At 40.9% G+C, this 12,830-nt stretch overlaps 1 protein-coding gene across 2 annotated transcripts in view; it reads left to right on the top strand.

Annotated features, from left to right (window-relative positions):
• LOC111978277 (angiotensin-converting enzyme-like) overlaps positions 1-12,830 on the top strand; it is a 37,280-nt gene that overhangs the window by 7,296 nt on the left and 17,154 nt on the right. For both annotated transcript variants that reach the window (XM_024008249.2, XM_024008248.1), the window contains exons 2-15: positions 1,369-1,536; positions 1,738-1,825; positions 4,619-4,762; positions 4,935-5,126; positions 5,777-5,874; positions 6,172-6,341; positions 6,456-6,679; positions 7,796-7,940; positions 8,077-8,175; positions 8,399-8,521; positions 8,795-9,006; positions 9,686-9,822; positions 10,063-10,221; positions 10,430-10,517. In XM_024008249.2, coding sequence (XP_023864017.1) covers positions 1,369-1,536; positions 1,738-1,825; positions 4,619-4,762; positions 4,935-5,126; positions 5,777-5,874; positions 6,172-6,341; positions 6,456-6,679; positions 7,796-7,940; positions 8,077-8,175; positions 8,399-8,521; positions 8,795-9,006; positions 9,686-9,822; positions 10,063-10,221; positions 10,430-10,517 — 2,047 coding nt within the window. The remainder of the gene's footprint in view (positions 1-1,368; positions 1,537-1,737; positions 1,826-4,618; positions 4,763-4,934; positions 5,127-5,776; positions 5,875-6,171; positions 6,342-6,455; positions 6,680-7,795; positions 7,941-8,076; positions 8,176-8,398; positions 8,522-8,794; positions 9,007-9,685; positions 9,823-10,062; positions 10,222-10,429; positions 10,518-12,830) is intronic.

The following is a 12,830-nucleotide window of genomic DNA, read 5'->3' as shown; positions in this document are numbered from 1 at the left end:
ATGTCCTGTGCTGTGACTCCAGACAGCCCCAGTGTAGTCAGTGTCCTGACAGTGACTCTTTGCTCTGTGGCTAAGATAACACAACTACTGGACTGGAGCTTCTTCAACCTCTAACACAGTGGATGTAGACGGATTCCCTGTAGGAAAACACAACGTGAGAAAGGCAGCTTGGACACTAGTAGGTTTTCAATARGTGATTTATTTTTTAATAGCACAAAAAAGGGTACTCAAATGGGTTAAATTTAACAATGCATTGAGAGCGCCCAAAAGTACACAAAGGCCAGTCTACTCAGTTTAGGAACAAACACTCAGGAGGGAAAGGAGTTGCTTTGTGTTCTCCCCAAATGTGATAATAGAGTATTCAGAAACCACAWACTACTGTAGCTGGTGGCATATTCGCAGTAAGGGAAACATTGGAATGCATCCATGTTAGCATGTGTGACTGTGTGCCATCTTGAGGTTAGCATACAGCTGGTGAGAAGTTCACTATACTGTAAAAACACCCTAAACTGATAATAAAAACAACTCTATCTAATATGTTTGTGACAGTCTAGTTTTTGGCAGTATTGGTATAACATCAGCTGTCAGAAGCAGGAAGCTAAGGTGAACYGAGGCGGCTTAGCTAGAGCTTCTCAACCCTTTGATGCATCTTCAATGTGCTTCGGTCAGTGTCAGAACTGAAAGGATAACATGTTATGTACTGTGTGTGATGTTCTGAGCGGCCTTGCCTTCCAGTGTCACCCATGTATCATCGTTATGATACGTAGTAAGAGCAAAAGAACAATATAATGTATGTATGCCATCCTTGAACTGTGAGCGACGGTGCTTTCCCAGTTCAGTAGTCGTCTCCACTTCTTATGTATTAGGCACTGTTTTTTTTTGATCCGGCGGTCAGAGTTCTCTAGCTTTGTACTCCCACTCAACCCCTGTGCTTTAACTGTTGCCACAAAGAGGGCCTTCTGGCCCCACAGCTAATTGTCATGATCCCCATTAGCATTCAATATGCTGTGGGCCTTTGCCTGTGATTGGTGCAATCAGTCTAACAACACTAGACCAGAAGTAGGGAATAAGAAAAAAATACAGTAGGAAAATGATTGGGTGAGTGGCCATTATATGAAAAGGGTAACTACAGTTAAATGGGTTCCTTGTTTCTGGCAAGTAGTTTTGGTRGGGTTATTGATCGTTTTCTGAACAAAATATATCAATGTTCCAAATGATTGGATGTCAATGGTACCTGTGTGTACTATTTTCACCTTGGACTGTGACTACTAGTTACGTGTGCTACTTTGCCCAAAATACGGGATGCTGTGAAGCGATGGCTGTTGGGCAGCTAGATTATATAACCTGATCACCGGTCTGTGTCTACAGGTGGAATCTGATGGGATGAAGCAGGACTTCACAGAAGCCTGGGGGAAGAAGGCCAAAGATAACTTCTCTCCTACTGTGTTGGCCACCTTCAACACTACTCTGCAGAGGCGTCTCAAGAAGATCAACATCCTGGGAGCGGCTAACCTACCTGCAAGAGAAAGAAATGAGGTCAGTCTCCTATTGTCTACATCTTATCAGATGAGTCAGACTCAAATGTGGTGTATAATGTGATACTGAAATGTCAGAATATCTGTAGCAGATGTTATAAAACATAATACGTTTATTTCAGCTGTTGAAGGACGGCATCAGCAAGGTCTGAATGAAGTCACAGAGGAATTGAGTCTTTTCACAATCTCCTTATTTCCCCAGTACAACGTCATACTAAGCAAGATGTCTGAAATATACTCTACCGCCAAAGTGTGTCCAAAGACTAATGAATGCTGGTCTATTGAGCCAGGTGAGTGGCTGTCTTCATGTAATTACAGTTAAAGACATGCTCTGATACTTTGGCGACTAAGAAACCTCCCGCTTTGGGCTGAATGTGTCCATGTGTAGTTCTTACATGCATAATCTATCAGCAGAATTACTGTCTTACCTCAATTAGCAATGACTTGCATGAGACATCATAGAACAGACAGACACAGAGCGACAGAGACAGACTATACTTTTGGCTAGTGAGTGCTGCTTTCAGAACTACAAAAGTACCAGAGAATCTCTAAGACAAAAAGTTAAACTTTTTTTTAAAAGTAGGGGAACATTTTAACAAGTATTAACAAAGAGGGGTATAGTTGTCCAAAAAAAGAAAGACAAGAGAAGCGGTAAATATTATATAAAGATGAGGGCAATTACTTTGAAGAGGTCTCTGGAGGAAGTGGTTCAATTTCAGCTCTTTAGGAACGTTGAAACGTCCTGCTACTGGTCATCAGACTACAGTCCAGAGCACGTCGACTTCATCAGTCATTCCCAATGATCTACGTGTTGGTTTAAACCCTGGCCTGTGCTTTGTGTGCTGTGCCCACCCAAAAACTAATTGTGAACTATCATGATTGCCAAAAGACAGTAGATGTGTGAGAAGATTGTGTGAGAGCCATTTCCAATGCAAAATTCCGTAATGCACCCAAACAATCACTTTTGTACTTATTGTAAGTCATTTACCAATGTTATACAGTGTAATGGACGTAAATCAAACGTCAACAAAAACACTCTTACAGGCCTGCTACACTGTGTACATTTTGACGCCCTAATATACATTTCAAACCAGTTCATGGAAATGGTTTCTGCTAATGTGTTTACACTCCAAAATGAGAGTCCACTTCCGCCCCAGATGATTCCTCATTTCACAATCTACTAAAGTAAACATTGGGTGGTCCAGGGTAACTAAAGAATCTGACCGGTGTTGCGCGTCGCAAAACAACACTTTGGGTTGTATTATAATAACAAACAGGGACCCCAGCCATTGGATCATTGCTTTTTCCCCCCACCAAACTCACTTTGTTCAGTGGCCTTCAACTTTCCTCACCTTCACTTCCTATGCTCAGCCTGTAAAATACAGTGCCTTCAGAAAGTATTCACACCCTTTGACTTCTTCCACATTTTGTGCTACAAAGTGGGATGAAAATGGATTTAATTGTATCTTTTGGTCAACGATCTACAGTACACAAAATATTTTAATGTCAAAGTGGAAGAAAACGTCTAACATTTATAAAAAAGTMAAACACTAATATATGATTAGATAAGTATTCACCCCCTGAGACAATACATGTTAGAAACACCTTTTGGGTAAGTCACTAAGAGCTTTGCACACCTGGATTGTACAATATTTGCCCATTTATTCATTTTACAATTCTTCAAGCTCTGTCAAGTTTGTTGTTGATCATTGCTAGAAAGCCATTTTCAAGCCTTGCCATAGATTTTCAAGAAGATTTCAAGTCAAAACTGTAACTTGGCCACTCCGAAACATGCAATGTCATCTTGGTAAGCAACTCCAGTGTAGATTTGGCCTTGAGATTTTAGATTATTGTCCTGCTGAAAGGTGAATTTGTTTCCCAGTGTCTGTTGGAAAGCAGACTGAACCAGGTTTTCCTCTAGGATTTAGTCTGTGCTTAGCTGTATTCAGTTTATTTTGATCCTAAAAATCTCCCTTGCCGAGGACAAGCATACCCATAACATGATGCAGCCACCACCATGCTTGAAAATATGAAAAGTGGTACTCAGTGATTTGCCCCAAACATAACGCTTTGAATTCAGGACAAAAAGTTAATTTCTTTGCCACATTACTTAAGTGCCTTGTTGCAAAACAGATGCATGTTATGGAATATTTTCTATTCTGTACAGGCTTCCTTCTTTCCACTTTGTCATTTAGGTTAGTATTGTGGAGTAATTACAATGTCGTTGATCCATCCTCAGTTCTCATATCAGAATCATTAAACTCTTTAACTGTTTTAAAATCACCATTGGCCTCATGGTGAAATCCCTGAGCAGTTTCCTTCCTCTCCGGCAACTGAGTTAGAAAGGATGCCTGTATCTTTGTAGTGACTGGGTGTATTGATACACAATCCAAAACCTACTTAATATCTTCACAATGCTCAAAGGGATATTCAATGTCTACTTTTTAAAATATATTTTTTTACCCATCTACCAATCGTTGCCCTTCTTTGGAAGGCATTGAAAAACCTCCCTGGTCGATTGAGAGACCTTACAGATAATTGTATGTGTGGGGTACAGAGATGGGGCATTCAGAAAGTATGTTAACCACTATTATTGAACACAGAGTGAGTCCATGCAAATTATGTGAATTGATAAGCACATTTTTACTACTGAACAAAGGGGTTGAATACTTCCTTTTTGAAATACTTATGAATACTTCCACATTGACATTATGGGGTTGTGTGTGTAAAATGTAGATCAGTCACACAAAATCTCAATTGAATCAATTTTTAACTTCAGGCTGTAACACAATAAAATGTGCAAAAAGTGTGTGAATACTTTCTGAAGGCATATGTGTTGKTTTTTGGCCACTCTGCCGCTGTTGCGTCATCATAACTCAAGGCTAATCTCTTAGAAGATGTATCTGTAACGCACCTSTCACACGGAGAGGAGATCAGGAAGTCATCTGAACACTTAAATGCCTCATTGTTTTAGGAAAGTTAAAACTATTGTTCTCTTTCGTTGGCAACGTTTGGAAAACCAGTAGTCCCCTATGTGCTCTAGCAGTTTCTGTATCTGAGGGTGTCTGACTTTGGCTCCACAGAGCTGACAGAGATCATGGCCAACTCACGGAGCTACAAGACACTGCTGTATGCTTGGGAGGGTTGGCACAATGCATCGGGTGTGCCACTCAAGGCAGAGTATCCAAAGTTTGTGGAGCTTAGCAACAAGGCCTATAAAACTGATGGTAAGAATGTTACGTTCACCTTACGTGTGTGTCACTGTGAATGTCACTATTTCTAACATACAGTATTTCACAGGTATTGTAAGTTATGACCATAGCTGTAGTGAAAGAGAGAGGAGAGGAGGACGAGGTGAAATGTCATTGTTGATAAACATTATGGTTATGTCCTCTATAGGTTTCGATGACACAGGAGCATACTGGCGTTCGTGGTACGAGTCAAARACTTTTGAGAATGACCTGGAGGCTATTTACAAACAGGTGCAGCCGCTCTACCAGAATCTTCACGCCTTTGTGCGCCGCAAGCTCTACGACCATTACGGACCGAAATACATCAATCTTAAAGGACCTATCCCTGCTCACCTGCTAGGTGAGTTTACCTTTACATGTCTGTGTTAACTTATAGCCAATGCACGATGTCCAGTCACTGATTTCTCAGCCATATTTCAAACTTTAACTCAGTCCATCGTAGCTTAGCATTAGCTTTAGCTAGGGCCCTGAGTTTTTCATTATTACTTGACCCTGACCTGGGCCCTATAATAGACGTTACTGTCAGCCACTCAGTAGGTTAGAATGGGCTCCGAGGTTTCCTGATCAAGTGACGGTGTCAGGAAAGCAGGTTGGCATTTATTGTCATGAATCTTGCCCTGGAGGCAGCTCTGCAGAGTGGTCACTAGCTGACACAGCCACAAAGTCATAAAATCTGWTTTTAAACCTAACCTTAACCACACTGCTAGTGCTAACCCTAACCTAAAATGAAGACCAAAAAGCAATTTTTTTCATGAATTTTTACGATATTGACAATTTTTACTTTGCAGCTGGCCCATCTAGCGGAAATCTCTCAGTTCTGCCTCCAGGGCAAGATTCATGACAATAAACATAAACATGCGCCAGGAACCCCCCCGCTGCTAGCTATAATGCATTAGCGGTATTTGCTCAGTGTCTGTGAATAGGAAGGCTCAAACTGTAGATTTATCAACCCTCTGGCTAATGCTAAGTGCCTGGGCTTCATTTCCTCAGGAAACATGTGGTCGCAAACCTGGAACAACATCTATGGCATGATGATCCCCTTCCCCGGCAAACCCAATGTGGACGTGACTGATGAAATGGTGGCCAAAGTAAGCTGGTGAAATTTGAGATTTTGTTATTACTGTAGATCAGTTTACATGTAGAACAGTGAGAAATTGTGAGTTGAAAGTTAAGGAATTACATTACTGTATATCAAAAAACTACATCCAAAAACTCAGTGTTTGTTAAAAATAAAAGCYCAAACTTATCTCGCCTAGTTGAAATCACTTTTACCAAATTATTCCTAATCACTTTTTAACTCAGGTAAAAGTCAAAGTTCGTCCATTGGAAGTCTGTTAACATTAGCTTGGCCGTATATACCTGAAATACAACGATTTTCCTCATAGAACTGGAATGCTACTCACATGTTCCGGGTGGCTGAGGAGTTCTTCACCTCCCTCGGCCTCATCAAAATGCCCCAAGAGTTCTGGGACAAGTCTATGTTGGAGAAGCCAGAAGGTCGCGAGGTGGTGTGTCATGCATCTGCCTGGGACTTCTACAATAGAAAGGACTTCAGGTGAGCAAGTGGAAATGTAGTAATGGAAATGAACTCAAGGAGTGGAGAAAAGAGAGGGAGGGGATGCGAAAGAAGGTTCCGGTGTCTTCATATGTGATGTTTCCTCACATTCAGGATCAAACAGTGCACAACAGTCAACATGCAGCAGCTTTTCACAGTGCACCACGAGATGGGCCATGTTGAATATTACCTGCAGTACAAGGAACAACCTATAAGCTTCCGCCGCGGTGCTAACCCAGGCTTCCACGAGGCCATTGGTGATGTCATGTCCCTCTCTGTGTCCACACCTAAGCATCTGGCCAGCATCGGCCTACTGTCTAACGCGACCAAYGACAACGGTATGCTCCAATTTATTTCCTACCTTGTTTGCTAAGTATATACAATTCCTAAAACAATTTCCTTTTGTGGTTAGTAAGTACAGTGTTTCCAAGTAAGTAAGTCAATTTGTCACAAATTCTAATTAATAATGAGGAGCGACAAGGGCAATCACCTATCAGGATATTACTTCATTCAAAACGTATTAATAAGAAGCAGGTCACACCACACACACACACACACACAAGTGATTGAAGTGAGTGCTCTGCAATAATGAGGCTGGTCGACCCAACACTTGAGCCTGACCTTACAGAGGAATCCTGGTTCTTATACACCCAGATTAGCTGCAGGGAGCTAGAGTGGAGACCATAAAAACACAGCATTAGTAGAACAGAAATGTCTTACTATCTGTTAACTATTAATATCAAACAAATCAGGTAAATACGTAATTTCTCTCACATTAGGAGAGTAAGAAAGTTCATGAGTACGTGTTGCAAAATAAATGTACACATACATGTTATTCAATCATTGCACCCACACTGCTAGCGAGCGTCTGGATGGTCAGGCGGTAAAATAGAAATTGGTTCTATTTGTGACGCTCAATGCGCTGCAAGTCCGGCCTCTCCCATCTCCTCATTGGTTTTTAGGAGCATATACCCACTTGGGTGATTGGAAGAGGAATTTAGGTCCACACTCCGGTCGGTTGTAGTAATGCGGTGAAGTTGGTTGCCAACCGCCATATAAAGTCCAAAGAGAAAAAAGCCTGAAGGAAGGAGAGATGACGAGAAACTAATTCGGTTTACTGTTTTATCTGTGGATKAATTGTCAGAGGAAAAAAAACAAATGTCAACCTTGTGCATTTCAGGTAAAATAACAACCCACTGTTTATATACCGGGAAAAATTAGCTAGCTAAAATGCCATACATGTTTAATGGTTTTTGACCTGTGAATGAATATAATTGGTTCAGAGTTTGTTTTGATATTTCAACCTGAGTGTCCTGAATGCTTCTGGTGTGGGTGAACAAAATCAACGTGCACGCGCATCCGGTTTTGTCAGCGTGTTAGTGACTAAGGTACTTAGTTACTTATTGTTGTGCTTATTCTTTTGTGTGTGATTTTAATTGGCTTGTTTATTGTAGAGAGTGACATCAACTACCTGCTGAAGATGGCTCTGGAGAAGATGGCCTTCCTTCCCTTTGGTTATCTCATTGACCAGTGGAGATGGAGTGTGTTTAGTGGGCACACCCCCCCAGAGCGATACAACGCAGACTGGTGGCACCTCAGGTGAGTGGCACGAAAATATTTAACACAAGGAAAGTTTGTGGAGGGAAATTGTTTATATCCAAAATAATAGTTTCATTATATAAAATGCACTGTTTCAGAAAACTGTCAGTTTGCCTTCCCTTGTTCACTTTTCAAGGACAAAATACCAGGGTATATGTCCTCCCACCAAACGCACAGAGGAGCACATGGACGCTGGAGCGAAATATCACATTCCAGGAAACACCCCATACATCAGGTAGAATTCTCTTTCCAACCATCTCACTTTTTTCCTCAGATCCATATACAGCAGTATTATTATGGACGATGGATAGTCATTTCTCAACATACACTTTAAGAATAAAGACCACTGAGGGAATATTAATATTACAAATACACATTAATACAAAATCGATCCTCAAACGCCATCAAAATCTGTTTGACAACATGTTTGATTAACTGTGTCGTTTTCTCTCCGGCAGGTACTTTGTGAGCTTCATTCTGCAGTTCCAGTTCCACAAGAAGCTGTGTCAGGCAGCCAATCAGACAGGACCCCTGCACACATGTGACATCTACCAGTCCAAGGAGGCGGGAAAACTTTTAGAGTATGTATACTGTTACAGCCACATACACTATGGTGTTACCTGATCAAGTGAGGAGATGAGACGCAAAAGATGGCCATTGAATCTCTTAATGACCCTAAGAAATAGGTTCATCGTTTTTCACATTTTAGACCGTAATTTGAACTGTGTGATATTTTCCCCCTACTTGAATCAATCATAAAGCATTGTCCATAGACTTGCTAATGCTAAACCATACAAAGTTATAGTAAATTAAGCATGACACATTTCCCTTGGTGCCTCTGTTGTCTTTTACAGGGCGGTCCTTAAATCTGGAGAATCCAAGCCCTGGGAACAGGTGCTCCAGGAAGCCGTCGGGACAAACAAGATTGACGCCAGCTCCCTGATGGAATACTTTGGTCCCATCATCACATGGTTGAAGGAACAGAATGCAGCAATGAATGAGACCTTGGGCTGGCCTGACTTTAACTGGGTTCCACCCATACCAGAGGGCTACCCCGAGGATATTGGTGAGCCAGTAAACAGGTTTAACCGATCCATTATTCAATAAAAKAATGGATATTTCAATAATAATTTTCAACATGGTAATTTTGCATTGAAAGTCTGTCCCCCTACTTTTGGCAAATGGATAAAAAAAAAATATCCACTTTAAACAAGAAAATATCCAATTCAGCTTAGTACAAATTCAGGACAAATTCAAAACCCGTCTTAAATCTATGAATTTTTGTTCTGTTTGTATGTTAATCTTTCGTTTATTTATACTTATTTATGAATTTTCTAACTAATTGTGGTGCTACAAAAATCTATATCATGATATGAACACTTAATTGTTGGTCATGAATGTCTTTGTTGATTGAATCCACTTAAATTTGATGAAATTGTAAACTGCAATTCTTATTGTAATTGTTATTATTAATGATCATGATGATTAATGATGGGTATTTTTTCCCTTGTTTTGGACATTACATTTAGAACTCTCATTGTTACAATGTGCTTTGAAACATGGGAAAATCAATACAAATATATGTACTTCTCTCTTAAATTGTGTATGGTGACATTGAAAGATGAACTTGCATACAAATTCAAGCTATACTCGCTTAAGTTAGAATCGGGCCACGGTCACATAGCCATGTAGCTTGAGCTACGAAAAACATTCTACTTTACTTGTAGCTTTCTCTCTATACCCAGACATGATTACAGATGAGGTGCAGGCGAAGAATTTCCTGAAGGAGTACAACAGCACTGCGGAAGTGGTCTGGAATGCCTACACTGAGGCATCGTGGGCCTACAACACTGATATCAATGAGAAGAACAGGCAGAACATGGTAACAGTTGTCTGTGGTGTCTGAATGGAGCATGTCTCTCATTTATACTGTACACATATGCAACTAACCCACAAATTGCTCTCAGTATTTCTGAAACATGGTTCGGAGGAGCTACAGGGTGAGCAGGCTTTTGTTCTAGCCCACCACTAACATACTTGATTCAACCTGCATCTTTTCTGGCACATTTCTTGCACTTGGACAAACCAATTTTGACGAGTGTGTTGTTTACTCTGTCTCCAGCTGCAGAAGAATTTGGACATGTCTAACCACACACTTACCTACGGAAAGGAGGCCCGCAAGTATGACACCACAGACTTCCAGGATGCGGCCGTGAAGCGTATCTTGAATAAACTCGGTGACATTGAAAGGGCCGGACTTCCCAACGAGGAACTGAAAGAGGTAAGAATTAGCTGAATGCTTTTATTGACCCAAGACCTTCAAATGATCCCCTATTCACACACTAAATCAAGAGCAAAAATCACACATTATATTGACCTTTTAATTAAATTATTCTAAAGCGATTTCATAAGTAGGCCTATAAGTAGGCCTTGAATCCGCATTGGGCAGCTGCAAGTTCTTATGCCGTTGGTCATTGTTTTTCGCTTAGTACAACAATTTGCTGGCCAACATGGAGACCAAGTACAGTGTGGCTGAGGTGTGCAGAGCCAATGGGACCTGCCATCCACTGGACCCAGGTAAGATCCCACAATATATTTGCCCAATCCCATGCCTGGTTCAGGGCCCTAAAGCACTTACCTAATTGAAAGGTCCATCTGTTGTCGATTTCTATAACTGGTTTGTATTATTAGTCCATGTGATATAATTATATATATATATTTTTTTACATCCAATATAAAAAAAATACTATCTGGAGAATTTTTTTACACAAGAAGTGACATGACTAACTCATAAGGAATTCCACTTTCCCAGGGGATTTGAATCCGAGATGGAGTCTTGATCTTGCGGTCCTGGTCTGGGTCCCAATACACTGGGTCTTGGTCTCAGACAAAACCATAGATTCTATAGTCTTATAACTCATGTAGTCGAGATGCAATTATTATTATTATTTTTTAAATAGTTGGTCCAGGTCTTGTTCTTTTACATTTATTGGTCTCGTCATGGTCTTGATACACTGGTTCTGGGTCTCAAGAGGTTGGGTTTTGGTCTGGGTCTCCAGGGGTCTGGTCTTGGTTTGGGTCTCGAGAGTTCTGGGCCTGGTTTCCCGATAGCGATGGAACGCAGGCTTATGAACGTTTTAACGATGCATCGTTCTTACAATGGCCGAAGATGCAACATACGTTTCCCAAAACACCACGCAGAAAGAACGTTCGTTAAGTGCGTCGTTGGGGCATGTGTCGATATTGATAGATGGCATAGCTGCTCTCGGATCAGCTTTCTCCATTCACATCTTACTGTAAAATTATAATAATTCCACAATACTGATTATGAATACGCTCCAAGAGATACAGTTGAAGTCGGATGTTTACATACACTTAGGTTGGAGTCATTAAAACTAGTTTTTCAACCACTCCACACATTTCTTGTTAACAAACTATAGTTTTAGCAAGTCAGTTAGGACATCTACATTGTGCATGACACAAGTATTTTTTCCAACAATTGTTAACAGACAGATTATTTCACTTATAATTCACTGTATCACAATTCCAGTGGGTCAGAAGTTTACATACACTTAGTTGACTGTGCCTTTAAACAGTCAACAAAATGATGTCATGGCTTTAGAAGCTTCTGATAGGCTAATTTGAGTCAATTGGAGGTGTACCTGTGGATGTATTTCAAGGCCTACCTTCAAACTCAGTGCTTCTTTGCTTGACATCATGGGAAAATCAAAAGAAATCAGCCAAGACCTCAGAAAAAACATTTGTAGACCTCCACAAGTCTGGTTCATCCTTGTGAGCAATTTCCAAATGCCTGAAGGTACCACGTTCATCTGTACAAACAATAGTAGGCAAGTATAAACACCATGGGACTACGCAGCCGTCATACCACTCAGGAAGGGGACTTGTTCTGTCTCCTAGAGATTAACGTTCTTTGGCGCGAAAAGTGCAAATCAATCCCAAAACAGCAAAGGACCTTGTGAAGATGCTGGAGGAAACGCGTACAAAAGTATCAAAATCCACAGTAAAATGAGTCCTATATCGACATAACCTGAAAGGCTGCTCAGCAAGGAAGAAGCCACTGCTCCAAAACCGCCATAAAAAATCCACACTATGGTTAGCAAGTGTACATGGGGTCAAAGATCGTACTTTTTGGAGAAATGTCCTCTGGTCTGATGAAACAAAAATAGAACTGTTTGGCCATAACAGCCATTGTTATGTTTGGAGGAAAAAGGGGGAAGCTTGCAAGCCACAGAACACCATCCCAACCGTGAAGCATGGGGGTGGCAGCATGATGTTGTGGGGGTGCTTTGCTGCAGGAGGGACTGGTGCACTTCAAAATAGATGGCATCACGGGGAGGAAAATTATGTGGATATATTGAAGCTCAAGACATCAATCAGGAAGTTAAATCTTGGTCACAAATGGGTCTTCCAAATGGATATTGACCCCAAGCATACTTCCAAAGTTGTGGCAAAATGGCTTAAGGACAACAAAGTCAAGGTATTGGAGTGGCCATCATAAACCCCTGACCTCAATCCTATAGAACATTTGTGGGCAGAACTGAAAAAGCGTGTGCGCGCAAGGAGGCCTACAAACCTGACTCAGTTACACCAGCTCTGTCAGGAGGAATGGGCCAAAATTCACCCAACTTATTGTGGGAAGCTTGTGGAAGGCTACCCGAAACGTTTGACCCAAGTTAAAGAATTTAAAGGCAATGCTACAAAATACTAATTGAGTGCATGTAATCTTATGACCCACTGGGAATGTGATGAAATAAATAAAAGCGGAAATAAATCACTATACTTTTCTCTACTATTATTCTGACATTTCACATTCTTAAAATAAAGTGGTGATCCTAACTGACCTAAGACAGAGAATTTTTACTCTGATTA

The sequence above is a fragment of the Salvelinus sp. IW2-2015 genome, linkage group LG18 (genome assembly GCF_002910315.2).
Source record: "Salvelinus sp. IW2-2015 linkage group LG18, ASM291031v2, whole genome shotgun sequence".
In the NCBI taxonomy this organism is placed as follows: domain Eukaryota; kingdom Metazoa; phylum Chordata; class Actinopteri; order Salmoniformes; family Salmonidae; genus Salvelinus; species Salvelinus sp. IW2-2015.
The sequence above is the reverse complement of the archived record's forward strand: the minus strand, read 5'-3'. Positions and strand labels throughout refer to the sequence as shown.